The 16,719-nt window shown below is 34.7% G+C and overlaps 1 protein-coding gene and 1 long non-coding RNA gene across 3 annotated transcripts; one reads left to right on the top strand and one right to left on the bottom strand.

Annotated features, from left to right (window-relative positions):
- Positions 1–6,080: 6,080 nt before the first annotated feature.
- Positions 6,081–6,871, top strand: LOC123886056 (secreted RxLR effector protein 161-like). The gene is made up of 2 exons (XM_045935395.1): positions 6,081–6,771; positions 6,864–6,871. Exons 1-2 carry the CDS (start codon positions 6,081–6,083, stop codon positions 6,869–6,871), a joined length of 699 nt encoding a protein of 232 aa, XP_045791351.1.
- Positions 6,872–9,660: 2,789 nt separating this feature from the next.
- On the bottom strand, positions 9,661–10,864 carry LOC123882872. 2 transcript variants are annotated; one of them, XR_006800016.1, is made up of 4 exons: positions 10,703–10,864; positions 10,314–10,420; positions 10,182–10,202; positions 9,661–10,001 (listed from the first exon to the last, which is right to left on the bottom strand). It is a non-coding gene; the product is annotated as an uncharacterized LOC123882872 (long non-coding RNA). The 2 variants fall into 2 exon arrangements; XR_006800015.1 differs by lacking the exon at positions 10,182–10,202.
- Positions 10,865–16,719: the final 5,855 nt, after the last annotated feature.

The following is a 16,719-nucleotide window of genomic DNA, read 5'->3' as shown; positions in this document are numbered from 1 at the left end:
GAAGATTGAAAAAGTATCAGATCACCTTTTATGATTGACAAGGAGCGTCCTATCTTTTCTGAAGCAAGAGGAGCGTTCTATTATGCTATATATACGAAGACCAAGCTCAAGACTAAGTATCTCATTGAAAAGTATTAGTTACACATATTGAGTCTTGTTGAGTCTTTTATTGTTTGATTGTAATTCTTGCTTGTGGAATCTATAACACGAGTTAAGAAGTAAGTTCATTATTTTAAGGTGACTCCTAAGCTTTGAAGTACGGAGTTTACCGTGTGTGATTCGCTTGAAGCTTTTAAGCAAAAGTGAAGTAGTGTCTTGGTAAGTTGTTGCCACATCATTCCCAACATTGTTTAAACAACACAGGTTGTGTTGTGTGAGTGGAAGTGAGATGGGATCTCATGTCTAGGAGTTCCTAGGCAGAAGTTGCATGAGTAGTGTCGAGGTTATAAGGCGTAAACCAGGGGTTTGCTGGAGGTCTTAGTTTAAGGCGTAAATCCTAGGGTTTGCTGGAGGTCTTAGTAACTAGAGCTATTAGTGGATTTCCTTCCTGGATTGGTATCCCCCAGAGTAGGCAGTTGGCTGAACTGGGTTAACAATTACTTGTGCACTTTATTTATTTTCTGTCAGTATTTTATATGTTATGTAAGATGTGCCAACAATAGAAACAACATTATTCATAAAGTAGTTGTTGGGACATCTTCGGTAACATCATTCTAGTGATACCAGAATTTCAATTGGCATCAGAGCAGGCACCCTGTTCTGTTATTTTAGGTGAGCTCCAAGGAAGTATTTTCTGGTACAATGGATAAAGAAGGATGGTCATTGTCTAAACCCCCTTTACTGACAGGTCCTGAGAACTATGACTATTGGAAATCTCGTATGTAGGCTTTCATAAAATCAATTGACAGCAGGACATGGAAGGCTGTGATGCATGGATGGGAACCACCAATGGTTCTTGACAAGGATGGCAAGAAAACTGATGTAAAGAAGCCAGATGACGAATGGACAAAAGATGAGGATGATCTAGCACTTGGCAACTCCAAAGCCTTGTATGCAATTTTCAATGGTGTGGATGCTAACATGTTCAGGCTTGTCAAGAGATGTACTACTGCTAAGCATGCCTGGGAAATTCTGAGAAAAGCTCATGAAGGAACATCTAAAGTAAAGCTATCTAAGCTTCATATGCTTAAAACCAATTTTGAGAATCTCAGAATGAAGGAGGAGGAAAGCATTCATGACTTTCAAATGAATGTGCTTGACTTTGCAAATTCGTTTGATGTACTTGGAAAACCTATCTCAGATGAGGAGCTAGTTGGAAAAATACTCAGATCTTTGCCTAAAAGATTTGATATGAAGGTGACAGCCATTGAGGAGGCTCATGATCTTTCAAGTCTAAATTTAGATGAACTCATAGGATCACTCCAAACCTATGAAATTGGCTTGAACAGGAGGAATGAAAAGAAAGATAAGAATCTAGCATTTTCTTCAAAAAGTGCTGCTGATAACTTACAAATTGAATCTGAAGGAGAAGAAAGCTTAGCTGAGTCTATGGCTATGCTTGGGAGACAGTTCAACAAGTTGATGAAGAAAGTGGACCAAAGGCCCAAGTCAAATGGTCGATTCAACAACAACAAACAGTCCAGCTTTCAGAAAAAGACAAATGAAGATGAAAGAGGAGTAAGATGCCATGAATGTGAAGGTTTTGGCCATATCAGAACAGAATGTCCAACCTTTCTAAAAAGGCAAAAGAAAAGCCTTGTGGTTTCATGGTCTGATACAGATTCAGAGGAAGAAGAATCTGCTAAATTTGTTAATGCATTAACAGGAGTTTGTGTATCTGACTCAGAATCATGTGATGATGAGGTAACTTATGAAGAACTAGCTGCTACTTACAAAGATCTTCATAATAGAAGCATAGAGGTTTGCAAAGCATTGGAGAAACAAAAGAAAATCAATGGCAAACTACAAGCTGAAAAAATTGAATTACTCACAAACATTGAAAATCTCAACATTAAGGTTGAAGATCAGAGTAGTCAAATTCATCAGTTGCTACTGGAGAAATCCAATCTCCTAGGTAAAATTGCTGAACAAGGTGAAGAAGTGACCAGGCTAAATACTGACTTTGATCAAGTCACAAAAGTGGCTAAAATGATGACCAAAGGTACTGATGACTTTGAAGAAATGTTACAAAAACAAAACTGTGGGAAACCTAAGCCCATTGGTTTTGAACATGAAATAGTAAAGCAGCAGATGAAGTTCAACAATGCCACCATACATACTCCAATCAACAACACGTTTGTGTCAGGAGGATTGTCGCAACAATCTATGGGACATCCTATGCCCAGGTTCTATAACTGGACATGTCATCATTGTGGAAGGAAAGGACATATTAGGCCTTTCTGCTATAGGCTGCATGGATATCCAAGAAAAGTTCATCAAGAATTTCATACTCCTGCCTTCTCTAATGTTACAACAAGAAAGGAATGAAGAGAAAAGAAGAAGATCACAGGTCTAATAGCTCATACATCCTTGAGAGCTTCCTCAAGAGAAACCTGGTACTTTGATAGTGGGTGTTCTAGACATATGACAGGTGTTGAACACTACCTTGAAGATCTGAAGTCATATGCTACCAGTTTTGTGACCTTTGGAGATGGAGCCAAAGGAGAGATTAAGGGAGTTGGTAAACTTGCAAACTATGGCTTACCAAAGCTAGATAATGTGTTGCTTGTAAAAGGGCTTAAAGCAAATCTAATCAGCATAAGCCAACTTTGTGATCAAGGCATGAAAGTAAACTTTACAAAAACTGAATGCCTAGTTACAAATGAGCAAGGAGAGCTGTTGATGAAAGGAGTAAGGTCAAGAGACAACTGTTATCTTTGGATCCCTAAAGAAGAAGACAATTTATCCACATGTTTTATTAGCAAAGAAGATAAGGTAAAGTTGTGGCACCAAAAACATGGCCACCTGCACCTTAAGGGCATGAAAAAGGCAATAGCTAAAGAGGCAATCAGAGGTCTTCCTAAGCTCAAAATAGAGGAAGGAAGCATATGTGGAGAATGCCAAATAGGGAAGCAGACAAGGATGTCACATCCAAAGTTGCAACATCTTACCACAACAAGGGTGCTAGAATTGCTGCACATAGACCTTATGGGGCCAATACAAGTGGAGAGCCTTGGAGGAAAAAGCAAGAAAAAGGAGACCCTGAAGAGGAAGATGGAGTCATCCAGTGACTCAGATTATGATGCTGCTGAAGATGTTGCTATCATCTCATCTCCCAACCCTAAGAAGGCTACTGCAAAGAAGGCTCCTCAAGGCGTTGAAGAAGCCCCCTGTGACAACATTTCCTTCCATCGTGCTGCCTTTGCACTGAGATGGGATTACATCTACCAGAGGAGATTAGCTGTTGAAAGGGAATTGACCAAAGATGCTCTGAAATGTCAAGACATCTTTGACTACATCAAGGAAGCTGGTCTGCTGAAGACAGTCTGTGACTTCGGTCCCTGCTATGAGCTGCTGGTGAAAGAATTTCTTGTGAACATCCCTGAAGAAAGTGATAACCCACTGAGCAAGGACTACCACAAAGTTTTTGTTAGAGGTAAATGTATCAATTTTTCTCCTGTTGTCATCAATAATTACTTAGGTAGGTCTGTAGAACCTAAGGCTGAATTAGAGGTTGCCAATGATGTTGTGAGTGCTGAAATAACTGCTGGTAAGGTCAAAGTGTGGCCCAAGAAGAAACTGATACCCACTAGTAAGTTGAATGTCAAGTATGCCATCCTCAATAGGATAGGGTCAACTAATTGGGTACCAACTAAGCATGCAACTAATGTTGCCACCAACCTGGGTAGATTTATATATGCTGTAGGAACCAAGGTTGACTATGACTATGGGACCATTATTTTTGACCAAACCATTAAGCATATTAGATCAACTGCTGTGAAGATGCCAATAGCATTTCCATCTTTGCTATGTGGAATCATCTTAGCCCAATATCCAAACATCAAAGTTGTAACTGATACACCTAAGAAGAGGGAATCTGTTTTTACTTTCCATCATAAGCTTTTTGGTAATCATAATATTGCTGATCATGTTGGGACATCTGCGGCTGGAGCTGGTGTTATGACCAAAAAGGAGATTATTGCTGGTTTAAAGGTTCAATGTCAGGACATTGATAAACAGCAGGCTGAGCTTGAGGAAAGAAATAAAGTGTTCTTGAAGATGATTGAAGGCTTGGAAGCTGATGAGGTACTTGTCAAAGCTAGTGCAAATGTGGCTGCTACAGGTGATCAAAACAATGCTGATGAGGATGAAGGATATGATACTGCTACAGATGAGGATGAAGACTCTGATAGCAGTGATAATGAATGATTTTGTAATCTTTTTACAATTTTTTACTGCACTTTGTTATTTGGTTTGTGGGTTTTGTGCCCTGGATTTAGCACCTTCTGAGTGCATAGTCTGTACTTTGTTTAATTCTGCACTTTGGATACTTTACTTTCCTATTTTGGCACATTTTGTGGCTAAAAAGGGGGAGTAGCATTTGTTTGTTTCTGCTACATGTTGTTGTGTCTTTTGTTATGACATGTTTTAAGTAGCAGTAAGCAAGTATTCAGGGGGAGTAAATTTTTTTACCCTGAGATGATGCACAAGCTGATGAATTCAGGGGGAGTTTGCTGCTGAATGGATGCTGCCCTGATTGGACGAACGTGCTAGAAGATGTGCTCCCATATGTCACAACAACTTTGATGACATATGACATATGATTGATCATTTGCTCTGATACCACGCTATGATAAACATGTTAAAACATTTTTGCTAACACATGTTTTATTTTGCTCGAGGCTATTTGATGATAACTCCGCTGCTGCTGCCTCTGATGCAGATATTTTTCACCTTTGTGAAATTTTGTTTAAAAGATGCTCTAACATCCTTCTTTTGTGTGATCATGGTGATTTGAAGGATTGCGCTTTTTATATCCCTCAAAGGTAATGACCTGAAATTGTTTTAGCCAAAAATTGCCAAAGGGTGAGATTGTTGGATATTTGAAATTGGCTTAATTTTGCTAAAACAAATATTCTAACAAGATGTTGGAAAACATGTTACAACATCATATTTATTAAAGGAAATCTCGCGCATTTATGAGAGCATCTGCTATATATGGAAATCCACTGATAAACACGCTTATTGAAGATTTGATCTGATCAGGAGCTTTAAGGATAAGACAAACTTAATGGAATAGCTGGATGACTTATCCTATCTTCTAAAGTCCCTTAAACACTTTTGGAAAGTCTTGATATATCCTTAATGAAGATTGAAAAAGTATCAGATCACCTTTTATGATTGACAAGGAGCGTCCTATCTTTTCTGAAGCAAGAGGAGCGTTCTATTATGCTATATATACGAAGACCAAGCTCAAGACTAAGTATCTCATTGAAAAGTATTAGTTACACATATTGAGTCTTGTTGAGTCTTTTATTGTTTGATTGTAATTCTTGCTTGTGGATTCTATAACACGAGTTAAGAAGTAAGTTCATTATTTTAAGGTGACTCCTAAGCTTTGAAGTACGGAGTTTACCGTGTGTGATTCACTTGAAGCTTTTAAGCAAAAGTGAAGTAGTGTCTTGGTAAGTTGTTGCCACATCATTCCCAACATTGTTTAAACAACACAGGTTGTGTTGTGTGAGTGGAAGTGAGATGGGATCTCATGTCTAGGAGTTCCTAGGCAGAAGTTGCATGAGTAGTGTCGAGGTTATAAGGCGTAAACCAGGGGTTTGCTGGAGGTCTTAGTTTAAGGCGTAAATCCTAGGGTTTGCTGGAGGTCTTAGTAACTAGAGCTATTAGTGGATTTCCTTCCTGGATTGGTATCCCCCAGAGTAGGCAGTTGGCTGAACTGGGTTAACAATTACTTGTGCACTTTATTTATTTTCTGTCAGTATTTTATATGTTATGTAAGATGTGCCAACAATAGAAACAACATTATTCATAAAGTAGTTGTTGGGACATCTTCGGTAACATCATTCTAGTGATACCAGAATTTCAGGATTTGTGAGTTGAAGTTACAGTTAGCTACAAGATTTGAAATGAAGGATTTAGGTCTTCTTCGCTACTTCTTAGGGATTGAAGTTGCCTATTCTCGTAAGGGTTATCTTTTATCTCAATCCAAGTACATTGCAAACATTCTTGAGCAAGCTGGTCTCTCTTATACTCGAGCAGTAGACGGTCCTTTAGAGATGAATGTGAAATATGTTCCTTCTGATGGAGTTCCTCTATCGGATCCTACTTTGTACCGTACTTTGGTTGGAAGTTTGGTCTACCTTACTATTACTAGACCCGATATTGCTTATGCAGTGCATGTTGTTAGTCAGTTTGTTGTTTCTCCCACTACAGTACATTGGGCAGCCGTGCTTCGTATTCTCCGTTATCTTCGGGGAACTCAATTTCAGAGCCTTTTGTTTCCGTCATCCTCTTCCTTAGAATTATGTGCTTACTCTGATGCTGATTGGGCTGGTAATCCTACTGACCGTAAGTCTACCACAGGTTTTTGTATTTTTCTTGGAGATTCTCTTATCTCTTGGAAGAGTAAGAAACAAGATATTGTTTCCCGCTCTTCTACAGAAGCTGAGTATCGTGCTATGGCATCTACCACTACTGAAATAGTTTGGTTGCGTTGGTTACTTTCTGATATGGGTGTGACTCTTTCTGAACCAACTCCTATGTATTGTGATAACAAGAGTGCAATTCAAATTGCCCACAACTCTGTATTTCATGAACGTACCAAACACATTGAGATCGACTGTCACTTAACACGTCACCATCTTCAACATGGTACCATTACTTTGCCGTTTATTACTTCCTCCTTGCAGATTGCTGATTTTGTTGAGGTTTTTATGTTGGCTACATTTTGCAAAAACAAGTTATAGCCAGATGCTGGACAGAGATGTTGTAGCATCATCATACAGCATCCTGATGCTCTGTTTTCGTGCAGAATTTTTATTTCAAATCTCAGTCAAGATTTGCTTCAATTATATATGCAAGCACGTGCGCCTGGGCAAAACGAGCCTTGCTCAACAAGTTTTCATGAAGTCGGTTGAAGGAATATTATTTAAAACAAAAATATAATTATATTATATTTTTGCGTGTTTTTTTTTGTTTGGTCACACATGAAACAAAACAAATTATATTTCTGAAAATAATATAGGGTTGGCCGAAATTCCTCCAGCTGTGTTTGTCTAAAGACCTAGCTTGCACATCAAGACAATTCAAGGCTATAAATACATGAAGACTTGGACCTATTTGTACACCGAAGTCATTGTTCATCAAGATGTAGTCTTTAGAGTTTCGTGTCTTTGAGTCACTCTCTAGGAGAGTTGGTGTAAGTGAACCACTCGGGTTGTGAGATGGTCACTATGTCCTCACTCAGAAACCTATAGGTAATGAGTTGAGTATTGTACTTGGAGGAAGCTTGTAAGCAACTCCAAATTGTGAACTTAGTCAAGTATTGGCTAGGTATTAGTTTCTTAGGAGGGTGTCTCCATCTTTGATCGTTATAAAGTTGACAGCAACATGGTACGTGTTGTTAGAGGGAATTTGGGACGGGGTCTCATTATCTAAGAGGTTCTTAGATAGGATTGCACGGGTAGTGTCTAGGCGAGAAGTCAAGTACCGGGTGTTGGTCGAAGGCTTTGAACTAGAGCTATTATAGTGAATTCATTCCTGGATTAGTAATCCTCCAGATTAGGTGACGTTGCACTGAACTAGGTTAACAAACGATCTGTCTTATTTATATTCCTGCACTTAATTTATTTTTAACTTGTCTATTGTGTTCTGTACTGGTACGAGATGCTGTAGCATCTTTCGCAGCATCTTTCCACAAGTCTGCCAGAATTTCAGATTTGTTCACGAAGACACATTCTATTAAACGTTTTCGTTTCTTAATTGACAAACTCTCGATGCTCCATGCTACCACATCGTGAGTTTGAGGGGAGATGTTAAATAATAGTTATGTTATTATTGTAGGGGTAGTTTAGTCTTTTATAATCCCTAGTTTATATACTCAATTGTAACTCTTGTTCCAAAAAAAGTCTTTTTGGTTTATTATAATGGAAAACCCTAGCCTCCTTTTCTCTTTGAATAATCTCAATAGTTAACACATATTTCGCTTGTCGTTTAATAAACATAACCATAAAGTTTGGATTACACGATAGAATTGAAATTGATTTTTTTCTTTTGTCATATTCTCATTGTCTAGTTGAAAATCAGTACAATACAAGTGTAAAGGATGAAGTTTCATATTGATAAGAAATAAATAGTTATTACAACCGACAAGATACAATTAGTTCAATTAAGCTATTTAGATTAGGACGCAATTATACAATTTTTTTTTATCCCTCTATAGGAAGCAATTATACAAAGTTGACAACAAAGATATAGATTTAATGATTAATATGCATGTAATAAGATTTTATGTATGTTTTTCTGTATAAAATATAATCTCATATTTTGTCCCTTAGTCAATTGCCTTAATAAGATATCAATGACAAAACTAGTGCACTTAATTGATTATTGTAGCCAATTATGGATGAATATACTTTGACGGTGTTCCAAAATATCAAGATGATGAGAGTATCATCGATCATGTCATTGTTCTTTTTTTCAAAGGGAACACTATCACATGATCATCAAAGGCTAGCTAGCAAGTCTACAAGAATTAGCAATTAGAATAGAACAAGAATTCTTGGACCACAATGTTAATAGATAGATATACATAACATTTTAGTAGTAGTAGTAGTAGTACCTTACCTTGAATATTTGGTCTCTAGAGATGTGGCACAAAAGGGTTAATTAGAAAAATCATTAGATTTGTTTACTAAACTCCAAAAAAAAACTTGAAGAGTGGAGTTTGTGGCTCATAGGGGTGGACAACGGGCCGGTTTGGGTCGGTATGGGCCCAAAACCTCAAACCGGCCCAATCCACGGGTGGAATCCACGGGACCATATCAACCCAAAATCTACTAACGGTTTGGACGGGTTGGGTTTAAGCGGGTTACGGGTTAGTTCGAATGGGTTGTTCGGGTTATTGGGCTGGTCACTTTGTAAGGCCCAATAACATATTTTTGCTTTTTTTTTTAAATCTTATTACCATTTACTAGATTTCTTATTTTACAGAGGTCCAAATATTTAAATTGGGTTGTTTTTATATATATACACATTCACAACTTGGTTTTGAAATTTTCATAGGCCCAAATCAGAATGGCTCATATCAAATATTAAAATTTAAATAACTAAAATCACATGCATTTAAATTTTAATAGGCCTAAATTACATACATTGAAATTCTAATACAGTAAAAAAAAATTAAACTAACTATCAATGCCTTAATGTCTAATTTCAAACTGAATCTAGATTAAACACCCCTACATATCATACTAAAACTAGTTAACAATTCAATAGTTCTTCGATCTTGGATCCATGAACTTAATAATTGGCTTGTGAGTATTTCCAATAACCTGAAAAAGATAACCAAAACAACTAGCCTTAGGAAAATACCAAGTATATCAAGTGGCAAAATAGAATATAGAAATCTATGCATTGGACAGGTTATTTTCATCAATTTCTTTTTTTTACGCAAAATTCAACTTAGCATAATACAAATTAAAAACATAAGGTCCTAAGTAAAAGCCAGATTATAATATATAACCATGCAAAAGAAGAAAAAATCTCTAACACTCAAAAACTTATGAGCTCATCAAAATCTGAAATAGGGTGCCATCTTCATAGCCTAGTAGAAAAAACCCAACACTTTACCACCAGCATTCTTTCTCCTTGCCTCTTCATGATCCATGATACCAGCAGAGGTTGTCCAGACAATATATCCAAACTGTCTTGAGGGAAGCAGCCTTGCAGTCCATCCTTCAACCCCTTTGACGCGGATATCGAAACGAGGACTTATAACACCGCACTTATTCAATCTACCATTCAATTGAACCACAATTTTTCCAGCCCTGTGAAGGTTATTTTCATCAATTTTCATTTAAAAAAAAATAAAAAAATATAGAAATCAGGAGCTTGATTAATAAAACAGAACAAATTATAAAGAACATTAAATTCAAAATAAAAATAACAAAATCATAGAATAGATTTTAAATTAACCAGAAAATGCAAATGGTGTTTACAATGCTTACCTCTCAAATATCACCACAGATCTATAAAATGCAAAGAGGATATAAGATTATCAAACCCTACACCTTAACTAATAAAATAAATAAATTATCTTAGTCAAATAGCAATATGATCAAAGGATTTAATGGGTCTACCTCTCAAATCTCACAGATCTAGAATAAAATCAAAGGATTTAAAGGGTCTAGCTCTCAAGTCTCACAGATCCGGAAAATGCATCTGATAGATGGAAGATTCTCAAAACCTAACTCGAAAAAAAAAAATGTTAGTCAAATAGTAACATGAAAAACCCTAACTAGAATAGGAAACTGAAAAACAGAAAAACAAGAGAAGAAGAATATGGATGGAAAAATAAATTAACCAGAGCAATATCTTTAATTGAAAATCCTAAACCATAGGCAGCAATATATCTTTATTCTTGTGCATAACATGATAGAAAAGCAAAAAGAAAATTGTTAAAGAGTAGTAAAATCTTAAAACGAAAAAGAGAGAAGAGTTGAGGAACGAAAACAGAGAAGAAACAAACCATATTTCTAAGAGAAGATTTACGGTGGTGGAGGTAGCAGCGGCGGCGAAAACGCCATTAGATTAGGGTTCAAATTTTGTGTGTTAATGGTGAGAGTGAAAGAAGAAACGACTGAATGAGAGAGAGAAGGAAGTATGTTTGATCTAACCCTAGAAAATAGGATAAAACGCTGCGTTTGTTGTTCCATAGTATTAAAATATTATTTTTATATGTCTATTCCGGTTTGGTTCGGGTATCCGTGGTTCAGATTTATTGAACCGGACCCGACCACATGTAGTCACAAGAACCCGTAAAACATACCCGCGGGTCCAGAAAACCGTCCAGATCCGACCCAGATCGGTTTTTTTTTGCGGTTTTCAGTGGGCTGGGCCGGTTTTTCGGGTCTTGTCCACCCCTAGTGGCTCAAGAATCCTATGCCTATGACTTGCTGATCCTCTGATTTTGTTCAAACCCTCACATCAATGTCATGATCACTTTAAATTTTGTATGAGTGTTTTCATCTAATTGTAGTACTTTGCTTTTAATTTTAACTCAAATCATTAGAATGATAGCTAAATTACAAAATTATAGACCAACTACTAGGGTCAATAAAACAATTACTAGGGTGAGTAAGTTCCATATGTGAATAATTTAAACTTTGATAACGACCGGTCCATATTCTGATCGGACAATATGTATTATATATAATTTCATTTATTAAAATAATTTAAACCGCTAATTTAAAATCAGACGGTACAAACTTATTACAGCAGGACGCCTGCTGCAACAGCGTCAAATCTATCCCGATGACGACCGTCGTTGATACTTTTAGGTAGAAAGTTATCTTAGTCAAATTTATATAATTTGATTGATTAAGGTATAAGGAATTGGAAATCATTGTCACTTGATAAATAAACTATTTTTCTTACCCATGAAAGGACAAGAAAATCACCCAAAAAATTCTATTTTTTATGGTCATTCGAAATTTAGAACGAAATTAATTTTTTGTTGGTCAATATTTTTTTATCAGTTATACAATTATAATGTCATCAATCATTTAAATTTAATCGGACGATAAATTAACATGATATCAGGCCTGACCCCTATGGGGTGCAAGGTGAGTGACGTAAGCATCGTGCCTCAAAATTTTGAGAGTCTCAATTGAAAATTTTGGGGTCCTATAATAATAGTTATATATTGTTAGTGTTTATAAAATATCATATGTACTCAGCAAATTAATTTTGAGACTCTATAATAATAGTTATATATTACCCATGTTCATAAAATATCCTATGTTTAGTACTAAAAATTTTAATCAAGTAAAAAAAAAATAATTACATGTTTCTTGATTAAGAATTTTCTCCCCTCTCAACCGAATTTTCTACATACGCATGAGCCATGAAATTGAACTCGTGACCACATATTTAAGGGGACCAAGACCCTTACTCCTTAGACCAATTCATTATTAATGTTTCTTATATTACTTATAATTTAAATAATGGATGATTCTTTATTATTTAACATTATAGAATTTGTTTCGGACCCGACTAAAGCCCAATACACCTAAGACTCAATACTAACAAGAAGGCGCTAAAGCTCTAGAACATATCATATCACCGACTGTAGGATAAATGTCCAAGGCAAGAACAACCACGTTCTCTTGGCACATGACCTCAACTAATAAAAACTCAACATGTACCAAAATCTTATTATTCTTCATCCCACTTACATAGTAGAATTGTCAGTGTCCATGCATATTCATGCAGATTTGACCTATAAATACACACATATTTCTAAACCCTAATATATGCAATTTTCACCCAATTTACTTGACATTTTTCCTCATTTAAATATTAATTTAGCGTTGAAGTGCTAATATTTTTTATGTAGTTTTTTCCTCCATACATGCTAAGACCACTATATAAATCGTTCATTTTTACCATTTGGAGCATTTCGTTCTTCCCGTTTAAAGCATAGTTTTATTTTCAAATTTAAAAAATATTGAACTTGAATTGGACCGTACCGTTTTGATAAAAATGTCACTGAAATGTGACTGCAGGGATTTGTTCGCGGGGTCAATTTAGGACATTGATATGTGTAAAGTTAAATTGGTGATGTAATGAACAAGAAAGTAAGACCCAGCAACAATTGAGCTATGATTTCAATCACTTTTGTAACTATTCTCGACACAATCATTCTTTTTTTTTCTTTTTTTTTTTATTTATAAGCTAGACACAATCATTCATTCTTAGATGAACAGCTGCATGTCAAATTGAGGTGAAATTGCGTCTCAATCATCTACCCCCTCTTGCAAGTAATTACTAGCTACTTACTTTTAATATTTATTAATAATTATTTTATTTGATCTATATTAACAACTAGATATACAGTATTTGTTTAATAATTTTGTTTAACATGCAAGTGAGAGAAATATTCCCCATACATAAGTTTATTTTTACTATTTGAATAATAAATCTTATTATTGGATTATTATAAACAAAATTGAATTATAAAAAAGTATAAGGTGTACTCAACCCTTACAATTCGAAAAAGAAGTCATTAGATGCTCTGAATGCAACTTAATGGATCGTTACACCAATCAGAAAAAATAAAGTAAATTTGACTAGTTAAAGAAAAAAAAAGTTAATTTCAAATTAAAAATAACAAATTTTGACTATATATTTTTAAGAGATGATATATTGTGACTATATATTTTCATAGGAAATTCCAAAATAATTATATTTTTAATAAATGTGTTAGATAATAAATTAAAAAAATAAATTTTGTTACTACTATACTTTATTAAGTATTAAACACATGGATAATCCTAAACACATACTCCCTCAGTCCCAAAATGAATGAGCCAGTTGACTGCGTCACGCATGCTAATGCATAACTTTGACGATTAATATTTTTAATTGCATAATATTAAAAATTATAAAAATAGATATTTTAAAAATACTCACCGAGATGAATCCAACAACATCTTATATGTTAATATTTGTTTTTATTTATTAGTAAAAAAATAAAGTCAAAATAAGATATGTGAATAGAGCACATAGTCAAAATGACTCATTTATTTTGGGACGGAGACGGAGGGAGCAGTAGAGTACAAATCTTCCCTACCATCGTGTCATTCCTAACTTTATGGCTTTATGAGATACTATTTCTTGGTTGACTGATTATCTCATTTTCACCGCATTGAGATATATGAGCTGCAATGACGACACAGTACGTATTCAAGAAAGCAACATGAAATTTACATTACTTTTTTATATAGAGAAATAGTTGCATATTTGATCACAATTTAACCACACTCACATAACAGTATATATTATTTAATTATTTTAAAATATATGTTATTTAATTATTTTTTTCTTTATTATTTTTTTCAACTATATGTGACCAAATATTAATATATCATGCAAGTATTTCTCACTTTTATAAACTAACATTAGTTATTATAAACAAATATTTATTTTTAAAACTTATTGAATAATGACTTTAACTAATATGGAAGACTTTACCAAGTCATCTATGATGCACAAGTTATGAATATTATTATAACGAATACAAATTTTATAAAATTTACCATTGAAAATTTATAATAATATTTGCAAGTGGTGCATGGTGCATTGGTGCACTATCGGGATCACTTGTGCAACTCGCCTTGAATAATGGATGTTCTTTATCTATATTATAAGCAAAATAATTTGGATCACTTGTGCATGGTGCCTTTGGTTTAGGTTTTCCTTATTTTTAAAATATGAGAGGAGGATAATTGAGATACTAGCATCTACTTGGAGCTTGTTCTGTTTGCATCAAAATTATATTTTTATCTCTCTTAATTAAAAGCTCTTACACAAATTTTTAAGCGAGTCTTAAATAAAGTTAAATCAATTTGTTTTTTTTGACAAATTTAAATCAAGATGTTAAAATGACTTACTTTTCAATTTGAGTTTAAGTAGAATACTCTGACAGTGTAATGTTACTTTACACTATTAACCAATTAAAATCATTCTTTCAGACACATCAACAAAAATTTAAAATAGAAAAAATCAAATCAAATCTTTCCTAATAAATTTATTTTTTTTACAAATAAAAAGGATGTTAAATAGTCAAATGCAGTTGTGTTTAAAAAAAAAGAAGTCAAATGTAACAGTATAATTTTTTTATGTTGTTAGATTTGTATCTACAAATGTGCGGTAGTCAAATGTGACAATTATTTTGGGACGGGGGTAGAGCTGTCAAATGGACTGATCCGATCCAATCCGGTCCGGCCTAGTCGGCCAGACAATATATATGGGCTAGCCTGGCCAGACCCGATTATTGTTGGGCTACAGATTTATGAGTCTGGCTCAGCCCAGCTCGTATGGGCCATGCGGGCTAATAAGCCTAGCCTGGCCGACCCATTTCATTTTATTTTTTCCATTTATTCGATCTTTTTTTACATGACTTTGATGTATTAGTTTGTAATAATTATCAATTTTATTGTGATATAATTTTGTTGATGTAAATAATTTTTACATCACTAAATATCAATTAAACCGAAGTTTGATTCTTATAAAAGAAATAACGTCAAATTAATAAATTATAAACTTAAGTTTTTAAAGAGTTTTAGGTAAATATGACCTTTTGTATTATGTTTACACATTTAACTATATTTTTTATAATAAATTTTCAATTAGATGATAATTTTTTATGTTTTAATTGATATTATTTCTACAAAAATGACATAAAGTTTTCGTTAATTGGCTAGCCCGGCCTAGACCAAATTTCATTTGGGCTACATGAGCTTGGGGAAAAAAGGCCCGACTTCATTTGAGCTAGGTTTTTTTACGCCCGACCCGCCCAAGTCCGTGGGCTAATGGACCGGCCCATCAACCCGGCCCATTTTTTACAACTCTAGACCGAGGGAGTAAATAATCCGTGTATTTTTTCCACCGTTAATATGTGGTCCACTAGACCGCCTAATCTGGTTTGATGATCAGTCCTAGTATTAAGTGATTCCAGTCTCCGTCCAATCGCAATTGCGAGGAATCGAATCATTAAATCCAGACTGTTGAACTAACTAACTATTACTAATCATATGTGTATTTACTTATGATTAATGACGGATGAGTACATGACTAAATGTGATTATTTATTTGGAATTTCCAATAAACCACACGAGACTGGTGACAGGTGCGGACCCCTTTGATTTAAGATTCAGTGCTCAAGAAAATATTTTCACGACATTCAATGTGGAGTACTTCTTTACTTGGGGCTTTGACTTGTGTTATTTATTTAAAATCTTTGATAATGGCGCATTACACTTTGTAATTTACCAAAATTGATTGTAAGAATCGAACTCAATAAATAATTTAGACTAACTGTGTATGGTGTGATGGGTGAACCCTACATTCCACTAATTTAATTGGGCACGTTGTCGATATATGATTGAATACATTTTCATCTTATGGCTCTCTCACACTTCTCTTGCAATTCTTTTTTGTAAAGCTAAAGTACTTCTCTTGCTCTATTTTTGTTGTTGACGCTAGTGGCGAAACAAGATCCTCGTTTACAGTGTTTGGTTCAATAGAATTTGAGACGAAAGAGAAACAGACGACATAGATAAAGGAGAAATAACATTTTCTTTTGTTTGGAGCATAGAAGAAACAGGGAAGAGAGACTGATTTTTGGTGGGTCATACCACCTTTTTATTTCTTCTAATTTGAGTGAAGAAAGTGATACCAAAGTTACAAGAACAAACTCCATTGACGAAACTTGAAACACAAAGTAAAGGAAGGAGAAGAAGCTAAATTGAAATGAAGAAGATAATGTTTTCTATATTGATTGATTCAATTATAAGTGTGTGTAGAGTTTATATAGTAGAGTCAGTTACAAGCAGTGGCGGAGCTAGCCAAAAATAGTGGGGGGCGTAAAACAAAAAAAAATTGTAAATCCAAAATGCATATTATATTATATACCAAAAAATTAAGTTGTAATAAGGACAAAGTTCATCATCAAAAAAATTAAACTACATGATTTAAAATACC

This window comes from Trifolium pratense, linkage group LG5 (assembly GCF_020283565.1).
Source record: "Trifolium pratense cultivar HEN17-A07 linkage group LG5, ARS_RC_1.1, whole genome shotgun sequence".
NCBI classification, from domain to species: domain Eukaryota; kingdom Viridiplantae; phylum Streptophyta; class Magnoliopsida; order Fabales; family Fabaceae; genus Trifolium; species Trifolium pratense.
This window is presented reverse-complemented; position numbering and strand designations above follow the sequence as displayed.

Excerpts from the sequence above, each read along its gene's own strand:
- LOC123886056 (XM_045935395.1), top strand. The coding sequence starts at position 6,081 with ATGAAGGATTTAGGTCTTCTTCGCTACTTCTTAGGGATTGAAGTTGCC.